Here is an 18,072-nt window from a genome sequence, read left to right as displayed (position 1 = left end):
TCACCCCCACACCACCACGTCTCAACGAGCCCACTTCGTTTATTACCAAAATAGCACAGAATTCCAGTCATGGTTAACATACAGCGTTTAACACGAACCTGATCCCTGCGGAAAGGTCGAAGTATTCGGACAGTCGAGTCACTGGGAAGCGTAAGCAACACCCCAACCCGATTATCGCTCCGTACTCCAAAAAATACGCTTTGAGAGCTCTGGAAGCTGAATTAAAATGTCTACACAGCTATGAACAATTGTTTAATAAAACGTTTTCATGTTTCCATTACATGTAAATATATCAATTTGGCATCTCTATAAAAACTCTGAAAATGGTGCAAAAGTGTCACTCTCTTCAAGAAAGCGGTTGACAGAAAATAGTCACACTTCACTAAAATTTTGAAAAACGGTCTTCTTTCAAAGCTTCCTTATTAGGCTGAAATCTTCTGGATTATCAAAATCTAGGTTTGCTTTTTCCTCCTAGAACACTAAAGAACATTTATTCACAAGGATAAAAAGGCAAATGGGGAGAGGGAGAACTGAGAAGGGCTTTGTTTTTGTTTTTGTTTTTTGTTTTTCCCTGAAAATAATAAAAAAAAGAGCTAGTTACATAAACATTCCTCAAAAGAACACAAGGGGATTCGTTTTATTGGTGGCTTTTGGACAGCAGTGTCATACTTTATTGAAAACAAACCCATGTAAAAACAAAGTTAAAAGGAAAGATGGTACCTGAAAAATAAATTATTTCATATAAAACAAATCAATAACTTAAAACACGCTAATATACAAAACGTCTGCCCGTCTACTGCACAACACGGGAGCCAGCTGGTCAAGCGCCCCGCCCCCCAGAGCAAGTCACTGTAAACGCAACGTTACATGGTAAAGAGGCGGCCCCGCCCAGCGGTCGAGCCTGGTCTCCTGGCGGAATGCAACACAATCCTCGCAAAGCCGCTGCTCGAACCATCCGTGAGCCTAACTTGGGTCCCTGCGGTGCCCTACGAGTAACTTGTTGGGTTTTTTGTTTGTTTGTTTGTAATGACCAAGCGGGAAACGAAAAACTATGTCCCCAAAAGGCTGTGGGAAAATATGCGATACAATCATTAGAAGTCAGAGGCAAATGAAAAGGTTGGGAGATGTGAACCTTACAGGGGGGCTGTGGCGGGGAGGGCGGGTGTCCGGGGTTCAGGGTCTATCTACGGCTATTGCAAGCGAGGGTCAGTTATCAATGCCACTCAACGGCAAGCACTTGGGACTTGAGTTGGGGGCTGGGCCTGGGAATCTGACGGGCAGCGGGAGGTGTTTCCTGAGGAGCTGCCTCAGGTCCCAGAGGTGCCAGAGGTCCTGGGAAGGCGGGAAGGGTTTCAGGGGGAGGGCTGGGGAAGATAGACCTTTGGCAGCTTATTCTTTCTCTCATCCAACCCAGGGAGGCTGCAAAAAGCACAGAGAAATAAAGCCAGGCTGGATCAGATGTGAAAACACAACAGCTAGGTGACGTTAACTTTGATTTTCAAGTCCGACAGCAGACTTGGGGGTCGGTCAACAGTCCTAGCGTGGGAGCAAACCAGGACAAGTTTTTGCCAGGAACCGTCTTCAGGTTCATCGACTTGTCTGATCCAGCAGGGACCGCCCCCTGCCCGGCTGCCAGCTCAGAGAGCTCCCTACAGCAGCACGGTCCAGACCCTGCGCGCTGGGTTTCCAGCACTAACGCCAAGCGCAGACTCTCAAAGGTTAAGGCAGCTGCCCTTGGCAAAGGGAAAAGACTCACCTTCGGGGAACAAAGAAGGTGGAGCCCACACAGCACCATCTGCCCACAGGCCAGGAAAGCCCAGTCTTGCAGCTATTCTAGCAAGATGGTGGCAGTCGGGGGGGGGGGGGGCAGGGGGCGGGGAAGGGGAAGGGGAAGGGGAAGGGGAACCCAGTCACAGGGCGTGCGACTAGAGGCACAGCCAGCGTAGAAAACCACAGCTTGGCATATTACAATGAAAAACTAAAGAAGGGCAGAGCCAGAGCGTAAAAAGTGAGTAATTCAACTGGAACCAGGTTCACAAATCTGGGAGCTTCTCAGCAAACAACTATCAGGGGAAGTTACGCAGGCCAAAAGAAAATTCTATCAAAGCCTCTTTGGTGTTTGTGTACCAAACCAAACTTTCGATAAATTAACATCTTCTACTCTTTATTCTTTTTCATCAAAATTCCCAAATAAAAGGAGAGCACTCATTTTGCGAAATACAAATGTGATAGATCTATGTAAAAAATTTTTTTAAAAAAGTTTCTTTTGGATCCTGACTTTTAAAAAAATGGGATCTTCCTTTTGCAAACAAGCCTGAGGAAGATCTAATGGGACTTTTCGGACACAGGGCCAACATCTGGTACCTCGATGGGAGTGACAATTGCTTTTCAGGGTTAAGTCACATGTCAAAAGTGAAATCCTTCCACACAACTTGCAAAGTAACACTCCCAAAGAAATGCACTGGGGTTTTAGCTAGAAGGCTGTTTAAAGAGTGGAGACCACGTAAAAGGACAATTTTACCCCTTGGGCTGCTTTCAAAGGCTCATTTCCTCCTCCTCCTCCTCCTCCTCCTCCTCCTCCTCCTCCTCCTCCTCCTCAGTGCCAACATCAGAATAATCGATATGGTCCAGATAACAGGGAGGGGAGGGAAATGCCAGTGCTGGCTTCGAGCCCACTGTCTTTCACAGTTTATGCTTCCGACGGGAATCTGAGTAAGAAATCCAACACTAGTGAGGGCAGGCAGGAATGTGTGTCAAGGAAGAGACCGAAGGGTCACTTTCGGAATTGGGAATCTCACCTTCTCAGAGAAGATGCTTGGCCCAAGGCTAGCGCAACCTGAAAGGCATATTCTTCCAGGAAAACATCCCGGTCTGTGGTGAAGGGCGCTCTGGGGTGGACAGAGTGGGGACCCACTCTATGTCAAATCCAGACAAACGGGCCTCGGTTCTGGGTTCCAGAAGGGGGCACGTAAGCTGGCTTTGACTCAGGGTCTGGAAACTTCTGCTGGGGGTGAGATGGGGCAGGGGGAGGTCCTCCGTGGCACGTGGCCAACTCATGAGAAGGCCTCAAGGTATGCACTTGGCCCTTCTGTGGGAAGAGAACACGGCAACATCTCAAGTTGGGGAGGACGATGCAAGCGGTCGGCAGGCCCTCAACGGAGTCTGAGGGAAACGGGGAGCCTCAAACTGTCCGGGGGCTTCTCAGAACACTGACCTGCTCTGGAGAAGGCTGTGCCCAATTTTTTCCACTTAATAAATAAATAAATAAATAAATAAATACATACATACATAAATAAATAAATAGGCAGGTAGGCAGGTAGATAAATAGATAGATAATGCCGCAATTCCATGATACCGATCAATGAAAACTGCCCACTGGTACCCGTTTTTAGCCTTTTGTAGAGACTAAAAACTGCTGGTACTGAGTTCCCCTGTTTCTGGTCCTCTCTAAACACCAGACAGTTATGAAAGTCAGCTCACACTCCTGAGGTGCCTGGAGATCTGGCCCTGCCCCTTCTCAGGCTCACTCTCTGCCTCTCCCTACCGGCTCCCCCGTTTTAAAACTAAGTGCCATCTGTGACTGTGCACTCCTGCGTCACAGATGTGCAAATGCTTGGTCTCCAGGCAAGTTTTTGTTTCTTAAGGACTTATAAATCCTCCCTGAATGCTGGCCATCTGTACCTTACCTAGCCAAAAAGAAAGAAAAGGTAAAATAAAAAACAAAACAAAATTCGAGCAAAACAAAATCAAATTTAATGGTCTTAAATGCAAAAGTAAAAACAAACAAAAAACACAAAAAAGCAAAAGAAAATTAACAGAACAGAACAACCCAAAATGTCAAGGCAGTTATGAAGAGAACTTGGGAGGGTTAATCTTTAAAACTACAAATCAAAGGGGTATTTCTCTCGTTGTTGTTAATAGATAACTGGCAAGAAGTAAGTACTTTTCTGCTGAGTGTTCATACGAAAGCAAAGTTTCAAAACAAAATCCGACTAAAATAGAAAACAAAACAAAACAAAACGAAGTCTAGCGCTCACGAGAAGGGATGCGAGAAATACAATGCTCAAATGTTTCTGGGGTCGTAAAATATGGAGCGGTCTTCCGCACCTGCGCCGTGTGAAATGCTCTGGGGGACTGGCGAAACGATGGGGAACGCCGGTGTCCGATGTGCGGGGCACCGTGCATGCCGTGTGTGGACAGAAATGCGGGATGTCAGGGTAGCAACACATCCTCGGGCGTGCCGGGAGCTAGGTCTGACTGGGGAATATACTGGAGTTTCCCGGAAACTCTTTGGTCCGTTCCCACTGGCGCCTGGGCTTTAGGAGACCTGTTCGAGTCCTTCCGTGGAGGGCCCAACGTGTGGCCCCCCTTCCCCAGCGGCGGCCCCCCCCCCCCCAAAGGCGGGCACCCCTGCAGGGCCCGGGGCTGAGGGAGCAGGAGGTGGCGATGGCACCTGCTCGGGAAAGCAATTTCCCGTCAACCAAAAGCAGAAATCGCTTAAAAATGGTGAAGCGGCTGAGGAAAGCACACACTCAGCATCTGTCTAACATCTTTAGTCTGGAAACTAGAACTAAAAGGTCAGGTCTTTTCTTTTTTTGGTTTTTTTTTTTTTCCTTTTTCTGTTTTTTTTTTTTTTGTTTTTTTTTTTTTTAAATCCAGTTTGTGGAGACACCGAATGAAATGAGTGTTAGACAGTCTTAGAGGGTAAAGCATGCTTCAGGTTCACCACCGTCCCGAGGGACTGGTGAGTCAATGCAGTCTACTTAGATTTCTGTTTAATATATATTTTAAAGGAAATAACTTAAGAAACTTAAATTGGTCTAACATTGTGGGATTTCAAACATTTGAACATGTCGGTTGCATCCCCGAGTATAAAAACCTCTTCACTTCTCATTTAGACTAGGACAAACACTTGTGAAAATTGGCGCAAAATGAGTTGTACACTAACAAAAAAGTTTCAACTTCTTCACTCTTAATTATCTATTCCGTACAAAAAAAAAGCATGAGCGAGTTATTTGTGGGACTTGTTGGTTTTGAAGGAAACCTGTAAGATTTTGTCCCCCAGGCGGTAGCCGTTCAGACTTGCTATGGCCATGGCGGCTTCTTCATAGTTTGTCATGGTCACAAAGCCAAAGCCTTTGCACTTGTTGGTGTTGAAGTCGCGAATCACTTTCACATTGGTGACCGCCCCAAAGGGGCCAAACATCTGCCAGAGGATCCCCTCATCGGCGTCCTGCCCGAGGTTGTAGATGAAGATGCACCAGCCCGAAGACGCGTTGCTCGGGACATTGACACCAGAAAGCCCACTCATGTGATCTACACCCATAGGGGAGAACCTAGCAAACAGAGAGCACAGCATGCAGGTCAAGGTCATGCAGGCCGGCGCGCCCCCATCCGTCACGGGCAGGAATTCAGCATGGGGGGAGGGGGCTCCCTGCACTACAGACCGTGGACCCTGGGGAGAGACACTTGTTGCCCACAGAGGGTCAGAGCCTCGACCAGCTTCCCTGGGAGCCACGCTCCCTCCAGTACCTTCCATCACTGGGGGAGGGGGTGGGGGGAGTCCCAGGCTTCCCTAGCTGAATGACAGAAGCTTCTCCGCGTCCTCTCGGGTGTTGTTCCACCCTCGGACCTCCCTGGAGGAGGCTCGATCCTCATACTCTATGCCTCCATACGTGTGTACATCAGGGAGTGGGGGGCAGGATTTTTTTCCTTTTCTTTCTCCAAATTTTCTATCTTGCCCTCATCTTGGCTGCCCCTGCTGGAGGGTCCCAGGCGAGCACACCCCTTGAAGGGCCACCGCAGGGCACAGGGAATTCCTTCCCACAGCTCCAGGCGACCTTCCGCTGCTGGCTCATGGCATCCCAGAAGCAATGCCTGCGGCCTGCAGGTCTGCCAAGCTGTACCAAAAGTGTGGGCCTCTTTCCAAAGCAACGCTTCCAGCTGCATAAAAAATAAGCCTTCTACAAATGTGTGGCCACTGCAGTAGGACTAAGGGAGAAGACAAAATCGTTACTGAAGCCACACAGCCCTCTGAAAGGCTTCGGAAATTAAAAAGTAATGGCCTTAGGATCGGCTTAAGACTACCCAAGCGTGACAGAGCGTCTGGGGGGCCGCACCGTGCAAGAAACAAGAAACATGACCTGCTCTAAAATAAAACCAGGCTTCGCGCTGTGGGGCTGACCCAGGGGTAAGCAGGTGCTTTCCAGGGCCATCAACAGATTCATTCTTTTGACGGACATAACAACAAGACAGACCAACCAGCTCCCCAGGTGCAGCCCACTTATCCAGGGGATCTCTTCAAGGCAGGTATGGAAGAATCAAGACACATCACTGGCCATGGCTTTGAATGTACGGGAGGAATTTTAAACAGCTTGCATCAGGAGGTCGGAGTTGGTTCAATGACTCCAGTGGCTTGTTAGTGGTCTCGACTCAACAGGGACCACAGTGGCACTGAAGGGGGTGGGTAAAGACACCCTTGTATCTGTGTGACATTAAGCCAAGCTGGTTTTCAATAAAAACTGGAAAGACGTTCTGACTTTAACGGACCTGTCCCCCCCTCCAGTTTTGTGGGAAACCAAATGTGGGTCCGAGTTAAACTAGCTAACCCGAATCGTCACGTACCTGTTATACTGAAAATAACCTGAAGTCTTACCTTACTATTTTCTATCGATGTGATTCTCATTCCTATTAATTATTGTTAGTTGGTTTCTCCCCTGCTAACTGGAGCTGATTTCTTTCATCCTGGCTGCAGTGAAACCTACCTCCCATTCTTTTCTCTGATGTACAAAGGAGACCTGAGCCCTTCTTGAGTATTTGGGGGGGGGGGGGGTCTTTCCTGCTGTGAGATGCAGACTGCACACTCTCCCCTCGGCTGGGCCTCTCTCCCTCTTGCTCTCATCTTAGTCCTCCTTCCAGTGGCCAGCCTTTCCTCACACCTTTCCTGCCATCCTTGCTTCCCTCTGTCTCTCCTCGAGGTGAGCCTCTAATTGTCAAGACCCCTTTCCTGCCTGGCCAGCAGTGTTGGCTGCTCTGGTCCCCTTTCTTTTCTGTTCCTCCTTCCTGTGACCAAAGTCCCCCCTCCTCCCGTACCCTCTTCCCTGCTCGTCCAGTCTGGTTACTGGGAACCTGCTGGACGCTGCCATCCACACGTCCCGCCTGACCAGCAGTGACACAGACTATGTCAGCTGGCCTTCAAACACCGATTTACCTCACTTCCATCCCAAGACGCTTCCCCGGCCTTTGTCTTTAAACTAGAAAAGCCAATGAGGGAAGGCTAGCTTTGGAACCTGAGCCGAGTTGAGAACTCTGCGTTGCTAGACGCTGAAGACAGTGCCTCCCCAGGGGGCCTCTGTGCAGGGTTTTGCCCAATCTCTCCAAGACAGAGATGGGAAACCAGCAAAGTCGCAGAGATAAAGATCCCTAACATGCCTCACGCCACTGATGGAGGTTTTGGCAAAAACAAAAACCAAGTGGCCTGGAAATCGGGACTGCCACTGCTTGTGAGGCAGAACACGCCCGATTTTGGAACCCAAGTTCCTGACCCTCATCGTCTCTGTTCTCCTAGAGCCTGGCAACTGGAGTCATTTTCAGTCTGGAAAGACGAGGGAATGTCAGAAAACCTTTCGCCTCCAGGACAGGGCTTTTAAAACAGAAGCCGTGTGATATTTAGAGATGCAGGTGAGCGCCCAGGTAGGTGAGTGAGAGGGCTACCTGAGGGCTGGGAGCAGGGGCTGCGCGCCGAGGAGGAGGGCAGCTCTCCCCTACGCACACCCGAGGCTGCATCTTCTGGCTGCTACACTCATGGCCCCGAGCTCCGGCCACTGAACACCGGGCCCTGGGGCGCTACGTACTCTGCCCCCGGGGGCGGGGGGCTGGCTGGAGACGGAACCACCTTTTGGATTCCACTTCAGGCAATACTCGGATGGACATAAACGCCTTTCACACAGACACCTTCCGATGGGGGCAGGGGCGTGAAGACACAGTGATTCTGGGCGCGGCTTTCTGACCAGCCGGTGGACCCGGCCGGGCCCGCGGTGGGAAGAGCTGGGTTGATGAGAGCGCCGCCTCCCGACCCACCTGAATCTCTGCGCCTGGTGGTGAACGGGGCCTCCGAACCGTCTGGCCGGCGAGTGGTAGAGCTGGGAGAGCAGCGCCATGTTTTTGTTCTGGTTGGGGTTGGCTGCAAACTTCACTGTAATGGGCTCGGAGGAACCTGGGGGTTTATGACCATTGAAACTGGTAATTGCCTCTTCTGCTTCCGAACGTTTGTCAAACCGGATAAACGCAACCCCTCTGGACAAACCTTTTTAACAAACCAACAAAAACGGAGTTAGGGGAGAAAATACAAGGAATTTTAAAACTGAAAAGCAAAAGCGAAGTCAGTCAGCTATGGTTTCAAATCAGGTAACGAGGCAAACAAAAATGAAGCCTAAACATGGAAATGAATGAATGAACTTAAAAAAAAAAAAAAAAAACAAACAATGACCAGCAAGATTAAGCTTTCAGACGTCCTTCTGAGTTGAAGCAGCAACTACACAGCCTCAGTGCCAACAGACATTCTGGTGACAGATGTCCCAGACAGACACCCCAGCCTCTTACAAAAAAAAAAACATGCTGGAGGAGAGGACACCCTCCATCGCTCTCAGCGCCCACCAGGTAGGGTCTGCAGGGTTCTCCCTGTGCTCCGGGGCCCCGCGGCCTGCCCTGTGAACAAGGAGTGACGGTGGCTCGTGTAGCCCAGCCAGGCCTTTGTAGGCTGTCCCCGCCCAGGCCGGCCTGACAGAGTCCCTGCTCACTCAGCCTTTACCATCCCCAGAGGGGACAGAGTCCAGTGAACAAGCCTCGGCCCACAGCCCTCTCCTCCTCCTGCCCTCACCTCACTCACCTTTGGGATGTTCCATTGTTAATGTCCTAGGACTGCCTAGAATCGAGTGAAGCCTCTCGCTCTCCCCCAGAAAACTGCTCAGGTGCACACAGTGGTGCTGCCACCTGCCCGCAGACTCCCCGCAGGTTAAGACTCCCTGCCTGGGGCCCACACCAAACCTGTCCTTGTTCCCGAGTGGGAAGGGCCGGGGCCCCCTGCCGTGGTGTCCAGCTGCCTCATAGACCGAGCCACCTGCAGTCAAGCCCTGGGTCCCTGCTGTAACCCAATCCCTCGACAGAGCAAGAATGTGGACCGGGACCAGGCTGCCTGAGATCCAAGGCCCTGCTGAAGGTCTGGCCAGCCCAGCATGGGTTCGAGACCCGCACAAACCGGGCAGAAGAGGGGTTTGGCCATCCTCCACCCTAATCCATTCATGTTCTAGGCCTGGGAGGAACGATGACAACTGTCCCCTGCAGAACTAGACGAACAGGGTGGGGCTGTGGAAGAGGCCTGGCTCCTTCTCCTGGGGAGAACAGGGGTCAGGTGGGAAGATCAAAATGCAGTGGGGAGGTGACAGCCGAGGGCAAGTCCTGGATGTGCCCTGGTGGGGGGACTGTAGCAGACAGCCCTATCCTGCACATTCTCATCCGGACTGTCAGTTATAGCCTGCCTGGGGTCACGTTTCCTTCTCTAGACAAAGGCCTTCGGCTCCCAGTGCATGACAATTACCAAAGCAGGACAGCCCAGGATCTGGGGGGTCACCAGCTAAGTGAGCACACCAGATGCCCCCCCCCCCAAGCAGCTTCATCTCCCACACCTTTCTTTACCCCTTCCCAGAGTCCCACCAAGTGCCCCACGATGGGCACAGGATGTGGGTCTCCCCAGCTGGCCCAAGGGCCGCAGAGGGGCACAGAGAGGCTCAGGCATGCCAGGTGGGATGCTGAAGTGACCAGTGTCACGGTGAGAGGCATGGCCGCCCACTGTGCACCTAGAATCCCATGCCTGGGCCTGGGCCCCATTCAAGCAAGTAGACAGCAGTCAGGGAGCCTCGGGCCAAGGAATCTCGGTCTACAACTGTAACGCACAGTGGACACTCCATGGTGAGTCCAAAAGCACGTATCCCAGCTCACCCAACTGGGAACCTGCCCCTCCTGGTCTCCCCCCAGTACAGTGCCCTGGGAGGGCACACAGCTGCCCCCAGTGGCTTCAAGGCTGCCTCCATCTGGGCTCCACGATCGTTTAAATATATATAAATTTGAAATTCACCAAAGACACTCATTGAATTCATGAGATCCAACCTGACAATTCACATGTGTGCCAAGAAAATTCTAGAGCCTCAACTCATTTTCAATTTCAGTTCAGAAGGAACACCTAAAAACACACACTCAACACACACTGTTTTTATTTACTCTTGAACAGCATGAATGGCACCTTTGACAGACAGACGCCTGAACGGGTATTTAACTTCAGGCAAAACACTGACAGCTGTCTCTGGCTGGCTCTGGCAGGAAGCTGCCCTCGGGGAGAAGGTTCCATCCTAGTGATAAGGACCTTGAGATGGAACAGAGGAAAAGTGTGTGTGTGGTGTGGTTTCCCTGTTTGGTTTTGTAAAATGACTTTCAAATGGAAACCGCCCAAGTGAAACGAAGGCAACCCAAGAGAGAAAATGTCAGCGTGAGGGAGAACATGTTCACTAAATGATCTGATGAGTAGACACCCTTTGAAGGGGGCCCGTGGTGGTGTTTTTTTCCCCTCTACTGTTTTTAGAATCAAGAGCAGAGGTCAATCAATGGCATGATCTCCAGATGAGTAACCTACAAGGTTCACAATTAAAACAGGTAAGAAAACAAAATTTAAAAATTAAGTTCTGTCAGCCGTTAAGTTTTTCCAAGAGTGACGCCCCATCCCTTTAATGCTACAAGGCACATCATATGGAAGCAAACTGGACCCGCACACCCGCCAGCATTGCTAGTCTCTGCCCTCGTCCCCTGGGACTCCTTGGGTCCCAGCAGAGAAGCCCCGCTGGTGGCCCCCTCTGGAGCAGAGGACAGAATGGAAGTCCACAGTCCTGGGGGTCCACCGTTCTAACTCCCCAATTCAACACCCCAGGCCTGGACAGGGAGCCCCAGGGACTCCCTCACATCTCCCCTCCTTCTGGCCCTCACAAAGATTCTGAAGACAGTCCCTCTGCTGTTCAGCAGAGGCTGGCGGGACGCCTGAGAGAGCCGCCACTCGGAGTTCCTGGCTGAGCCCGGGGGGCAATCCTGGTGTCTAAGAGACACCAGTCCTACAGAGGGAAAGGAGACCAAATGCCCCACAAATGGCTGAGGGGAACTGTCTGCATAAGTGACCTCCCTCAGGGTGGTGAGAGCCACTGGGGAAAGCTAGATGTCCGGGGTGGGGGTGTTCCTGGAGACAGCCAGCTTCACTCAGTCATGCTGGGCTGGACAGAGACAAGTAGAGGCAAAGCGGTATGTATGACACGTAGAAAAGGAGGGCGATGGAAACAGAATGTGGCCCAGCGTGGTCATACCATCCGGGTCCCCAGGCAGCCCACACAGGTGCTCCTATGCAGATGGGGCTGAGGACAAACACATACACTGACCAGCCCACTGCATCGTTCCTTCTCAATTGGCACTTGAAGGTGAGTACGGGGGGCTTCAAGGACCCCAGGAAACTGTCCTGGTGTGGACCAAAGAGGTTGACACCAAGTAAATAGGATCCTCGCCCTCACCCCTCTCCCCGCCCCAGAGCACAGCTGCAGAACAGAGGCCGCGGTGTGGTCCTTGTCCCTCCGGCAGAGCCTGGTGTCAGAGTGGGCATCCGCACTAGGCACGGGGCCACCCGGCAAGCTGCACCTGTGGACCACACTCCAGAAGGCTCCCCTTCCGCTCAGGCCTCCGGGGACTCGAGCTGCTTATGCCTCAGGACTGCAGCCTGGGCAGCAGGGCCAGCAGATGCGGAGCTTGGCTTCCAGAGGAGGGGTGGAGAAGGGAGGGCGAGTAGTGAGGCTGCCCACCCCAAAGCACACAGCTCGGAGGGACAAGGACGATGTGTGTGCGTCTCTACCCCCATCTGTCACAGGCCAGGAGGGCCCAGCCCACCTGCTCTCTGGGATCTGCTTTGCAGCCTCCTAGGGGCGCCGCTGGCCTCTCGGAAGGGAGTCACCTCACAGTTCTGACTCCCTGGGACCAAACTACCCAGTGTTTGTTTTCACATCACAGCCAAGGGGGGCGGGGACATGGAAGAACATGAACATCAAACGCAGATCATTCTAATGGCCTCTCTGAGCTCCGTGAGCGGTTTGTCAACAGATTCCCACTCCTGGTTGGGGCAGAACAGAGGAGTCCTACAGCAGGTGTGGCCCAAGCTCACCTCTCCCCAGACAGAGACAGGCACGGGGCTTGACAGCGGATGTCCTGACCCCAGTGCCCAGGCCAGTGGGGTGGGCAGGCTGCACGGTCAGGACTGGCACCAGCCTCCTGCGTGGGGCTCTCCCGGGGGCAGGTGAGGGGCCTCCGCTCGGCTGTGTCTGATGGCCTCGTGCAAGGCCCAGAGCCCAGGCTGCTAATGCCTGAGCTGAGGTGACCTGACAGGGGCTGGTGAAGTGGCCAGGCTGGTCAGTGAGGGGAATTTACTGCCTTGAGCTCTCTGAGCTTTGAATGTGCTACACGAGGGAGACATCCAAATCATGGAGACGACAGCTCCTCAGAAGCAGCTACCTGTGGCTTCGGGCCAGTGAAAAGTAGGGACTCTGGGTCATGAGCGAAGACTGTCCCACACCGCACCCCGAGTGCCTAAGAGCTGCCGCGAACGGCTGACTGGTGGCCTTTCCGCCCGTTCACAGGCCAGGCTGGGCCATCTGGGTGCTTGAGGAAAGGTGCCAGGATCTCTTGGTGTTTTCACCATAAAATGCATCAAACTGCATCCTCCGTCCCCGGACTCGTAAAACAAAAGCCAGTGTCTCCTCATTCTGATTCTGTGCTCCCTGGTGGAAGGACTACTGACGCTGAGAATCAAGCAGTGATTTGTCTTCCTGGAAACTCTGGAGTCCGTCTGGAGGAAAACCTCACCCACATCTGGGCCACCCACCGTACCTGTGGTCTGATCCACGAGGACCCGGGAGTTGATGATTCGCCCGAACCGAGAGAACATATCCTCCACATCCTTTTGGGTCATGGTCCTTGGGAGGCCACTGATGTACAGGTTGGCGTCTTTGATGACCTCTGAGCTCGGGCGGGCATACGACACCTTGAAAACAAAACCACTTTCTGGGGTTAGGGCAGGTGTGTGGCCAAAGCATCGAGGGAGACGGGGTTAGATTTGGGGGGCGAGAAAAAGCCACCCTTCTGGTGAGAAATCATTCCAACACTCACCATCTGCGGCAGCATGCGTGAGAGCTCACGCGGGCCAAGCCACGAGCCAGATGGACACCCCGTAGCATTTTCTCACCTGGACTTCACGCCCCACAATGAGGCAGACATAGTCTTAGTTTCAAAGCTGAGAGACTGAGGGCCCACGGGTGGCTGCAGACAGGGCCAGGACTCAACCACAGCCGTCTCTCCTACCGTGGCCTCTCCCTTCTCTGGACAGTGAAGAGCCCAAAGGGCAGCAAGCAAGGGAGCTGGGTGCTGCCGGGGGGGGGGGGGGGAGGCACGGCGACACCACCTGCCAACAGGCAAACCTACCACTGGAGCCCACGGGGGACCCTGGGGTGCTGGGGAGCCCGCAGTCTAACACTCAGTGTTTGACGTTAAATGACTCCATACTTTTTGGGGTTTTGTTCTGCAAAACCGAATAAACCCTGCAAGGAACTTCTGCAGCCGCTCAGATAAGATGGTAGGTGTGTGCACTAGACGCGGGAGGCTTCAGGGGCTGATGGCAAGATAGGCCTTGGTGCTTTCCCAGGTCAGCGTGATGGCTGTGGATGGCCATGGACCGTGCAGGCCAGCAGGGATGGGAGGGGCGCCTGGGTGGCTCAGTTGGTTAAGTTGATTTCAGCTCAGATCATGATCTCACAGGCATGAATGAGATCGAGCTCTCTCGGCTCTGAGCTGGGCCTGGAGCCTGCTTAAGATTCTCCCTCCCTCTGCCCCTCTCCCCACTCGCACGGGGGCACTTGGGCCCTCTCTCTCTGAAAAAACAAAAAAAAAAGGAGGGATGGGACAAAGGCCACACCCCTGCTGGGAAGGAGCAGCTGGGACAAGGCCCCTGTGTGGCCTGAAGGGACAGGGCTCAATGACACCCAATGGAGTCAGATCTGAGTCAGGAGGCTGGGAAATAAGAAGGGAGGAGGCAGGGAGTCATGCTCTGGAAGGGTTGGGGACTGGAACCTATGCACAATAATGCTCTCTCTGAGAGTCACAAGCTCAGGAGACCAAGAGCCTGAGACCATAACCCAGGAACTGACACGACCTCTCAGGCGTCACCAGGCAGCACAAGGTCACAGACAACAGGTGTGTTCTCACTGCAACGCTCAGGCCTGCCAGAAGGGGCAGAAGTGTGGCCCCTCAGTACCAAACACGTGGGCAGGAACACACTGCCCCCCACCCCACCCCGGCCCCGGCATTCACGTGCTTCTGAGTTCAAATCTATGACATTCCCTAAGAGGGACGACAGACACAACCTTTGCCAGCAGAGCAGAATGTGGTCCAGCAGGAGACAGAGAACGAATGAGAAATTATGTGGTGTGGTCAGAGCCCAGCTTCCCCCAGAGAGGTGCCGAGGATCACGGAGACTGAACGTCAGAGAGTAGAACAGAAGTGGCCCTGATCTGATCGGGAAGATGCCCCAGAGCACCAGGTCCTGGTGGGGGCAGGCGGCCTCCAAGCAAGTGGGGCAGATATGGCAATGTCCCCTGAGATAAAGAGGCCACCTTGGCCTGCGGGCTCTCCCCAGCGCCCTCCAAAGCGGCAGGTGGCTGACCAGTCCAGTTGGGGCTTGGTCACGCTCCTCAACTTCCAAAGAAGGGTGTCAACTCTCACATCTGGGCCTCAACTCTCCAGGTCTGCATCACCAGCCCACAGAACACCCCCATTCAAACTCTTGCCAGAGGACGTGGCTGCAATTTTTGGCTGTCCCATTTCACCAAAGGCCCCAGTCAGCGGCCACAGGGGGAGGCCAGGCCTCCCACGACCATCCTGTCTGGCCCTCCGCAGATCTGTCTGGATGGGGCTACATCTGGGGTCCGCCCTTGGCCTTTACTGAAGGACACTGTGGGAAAGAGCATCCTCAAACCAAGACCCTGGCACTGGAGAAGCAGTGCAGAGGCTGGTACTGACCATGATCATCCCTCGATGAAGCCCCAGAGAGAAAAACGCCTTCTACAGCCGAATGTGCTTCTGACAACAGGTTCTTCGAGGCGCCTGACCACCACCGCAGCTTTCCCTCCCTCTCCGGCCACTATCAAGTTCAGAGTCAGGTCAGCCTCCAAGGAGACTGCACTGGAGCACCTGGCGCCCCAGAGGCTCCATGACACGGGGTCTCGGCATCACCTGCTCCTCTGCCCCAGGCAGGTCTTCTCCTGGCACGTGCTCACGAAACCTTCCTATAAAGGGCTGTCCCCCAACAAATTCATATGTCGCAGTCCTAATCCCACCCCGCACAGCAGAACGAGGCCCTATTGGGAAAGAGTTGTCACAGATGTAACTCATGAACATGAGGTCACACCGGAGCAGGATGGGCCTCAAATCCAGTAACTGTGCCCTCAGAAAAAGGGGGAATTTGGACAAAGGTGCGCGCAGGGAGAACGCCAAGTGAAGACGCAGGCAGCGGCCCAGGTGACGCTTCCATGAGCCTAGGACCGCCAGAGTGGCCAGCGACCCCCAAGCCAGGGGAGAGGCCGGGACAGACTCTCCCTCATGGCCGCAGAAGGAACTAACCCGGCCACACACCTTGGTCTCGGACGTATGGCCTTCAGAGCTGTGAGGACAAATCCCTGTTAACACCCCCACCCCCCAAGACCATTTGTGGTGCTTTGTTATGGCGGTCCTAAGAAACAAACCCACTTGCCTGACCACCTGATTCGCCCCAGAGCCACCCCCCCCCACAAGCAGTGCCCAGCCCCCTCCACCACCGCCGCCTCCGTGTAAATGTCCCCCATGGCATTTATCTTGGTCTGACATCCTATATGTTTCACTTATTTAGCTGTGTAGAACACTCGATGAGGGCACAACTTTTGTCTTTGCTGCTGTATCACCAGCACCTAGAACAGATGCAGGTGGACAGCAGGCATTCAGCGACTAAATGCCGAACGAGGGAATAAAAGCAATTGCTGTTATTATTAATAATGCCCGCCTAACTGCACCGCAGGCTCCTGGGCTCTGTTTGCGGCTAATCCAAGCTACACTGTTTGGTTCCTGGTGTTCACCTCCCACGTTGGGCTGGGGAAGCTGCCAGGCAGGGGTGGTAAGTGCCCAGAGCCACAGCACTCGTTTCAAACCCTGACTTTGCCCCGCTCTACCTGTGTGACCTTGGGAGACCTGTCACAAGTCTACACATCAGTTTCTTCAACCCTAAATTGGGGATCATCTCTCCCAGGCTGGGGTGAGGAAAACAGAGACAAGGTATGGAAGGACCTGGCCCATTACAGGCCCTTGACAGGTACCGGTCACGTGAATCACACAAGATCAGTGCTGTGACACACTCAGCCTGTCACCTCCACACACACACCCACTGGGATTGTCTGGACTGCTGTCACAGGGCACAGGGATCGGGAAACTCCTTACACCCTACTCAGATCAAGGAATGACGTTACAACCACAGAGGACAGAGTGAATGCCAGTGAGGTCAAGGGCACATCCAGGCGGGCCGCGGGGTGCCATGATCGCAGAGCCTGGGGGGCAGGCGAGCCTTTGGAAAGGTCCTGCCTTTGTGGGTGAGAAATGGGGCATCAACCTTGGGGATAGCCTGCAGTTCCCGTAATGTGCTAGCCAATATGTCTCCTGCAGCACACGTGTGTCCATAAGAGGCACACGTTGGCCCCTGTAGACACCTCTGCCCAGAACACCCTCGTGTCCCCACCCCGGCCCTCCTTACCCCTACCTCCTCCTGCTCTCCTATGTCTCAACTCTGACTTTGAGGGAAACTCTCAGTGCCTTACGAGTCGGGTGGAGCCCATGTGAGGTCCAGTCAGATGGTAGTCTGGGAATTAACATCTGTGTTAACACATGAGCTAGCTGAGGGCACCCATCGGCCATGGAACCCAGAGCCAGGCAGAGGGCTTGGCCCCCAGAACACACTTGTGTAATGAAGAGTTTTCAGCATTTGAATAAGAGTAACTGCCCTCCTGGCATTAGCAAACATTTTCTAAATACAACAGATCTTTCCTAACAGACTGGGAGCTTTGGGCTGAGAATAAACAACGCGGAGCTGGTGGAGAGGAACAAAAGTCACTAGACACGTGGAAAGGCTGTGACACGTGGCTTCCTTCACCAGGCTCCACAGTGGAAGGAGCCTCTGGGAGCCCGTGCTGGCCACAGAGATGTGTGGGCAGCGCTCCTGCCCTCGGGGACCACGCGACAGGGCCTGTGTGCATGCAGGTCTAGTCCACAGGGGGGGTTCAGGGACGACTAAACCACTGAGCAATCCATATCACAAACACTTCAACAGCAGAAATGGAACACCGCCCTCCAAATGAACATGTGCTGCGAACAGCCAGACTGCAAGACTTCCCTGGCAGGCGGGAAGAAATCCGGGTTCCCAGGGCCACCCCACAGTGTGACTGGGGAGGCCCGAGCCGCAACCCTGGGAACCTTTATGGCAAAAGTACCCCAGGTGGCTCTGATGTCCAGGGAAGCTTAGGAAGCCCAGCCCTGATATAAAGCCCAAGAGGGACCTTTCTGGACACCCACATGAAGCGGAGGGATGGGAGATGGGGTGGGAGGACCCGGCAGGTCCAAAGGCTCAGAGGGCAATCTCACTCCACGTGGCTTCCTGTCGAGGGAGAGGACGCCGGCAGGCATGCGTCTCAGGAACAGCGGCTGACCTGCCAGATCTACAGGTGAAGTGGGTGGGCATGGTACCCCAGGCTGCTGCAAGAAGCAAGGTCAGGGCACCAGCCTGGGGCAGTGGGAGGAGGCCTATTCGAGGAGGGTGCAGTAGGGAGTAAAGGTCGGGAAAACACCAAAGTCGTCCAGGTTGGGTCTGGAGCTGCGCAAGATCACATGAGCCAGAGGACAGACACTTGGGGATGGGGAGGAGGCGGG

At 53.5% G+C, this 18,072-nt stretch overlaps 1 protein-coding gene across 1 annotated transcript in view; it reads right to left on the bottom strand.

Moving 5' to 3' along the window:
* Window positions 1–239: 239 nt before the first annotated feature.
* ELAVL1 (ELAV like RNA binding protein 1) overlaps window positions 240–18,072 on the bottom strand; it is a 42,974-nt gene continuing 25,141 nt past the window's right edge. The window contains exons 4-6 of the mRNA XM_030298764.1: window positions 12,964–13,117; window positions 8,080–8,305; window positions 240–5,336 (exon numbers count right to left, since the gene is read on the bottom strand). Coding sequence (XP_030154624.1) covers window positions 5,012–5,336; window positions 8,080–8,305; window positions 12,964–13,117 — 705 coding nt within the window. The 3' untranslated portion in view covers window positions 240–5,011. The remainder of the gene's footprint in view (window positions 5,337–8,079; window positions 8,306–12,963; window positions 13,118–18,072) is intronic.

The sequence above is a fragment of the Lynx canadensis genome, chromosome A2 (assembly GCF_007474595.2).
Source record: "Lynx canadensis isolate LIC74 chromosome A2, mLynCan4.pri.v2, whole genome shotgun sequence".
NCBI lineage: Eukaryota > Metazoa > Chordata > Mammalia > Carnivora > Felidae > Lynx > Lynx canadensis.
Note: the sequence above shows the minus strand (reverse complement) of the source record. Positions and strands in the feature narration are given on the sequence as shown.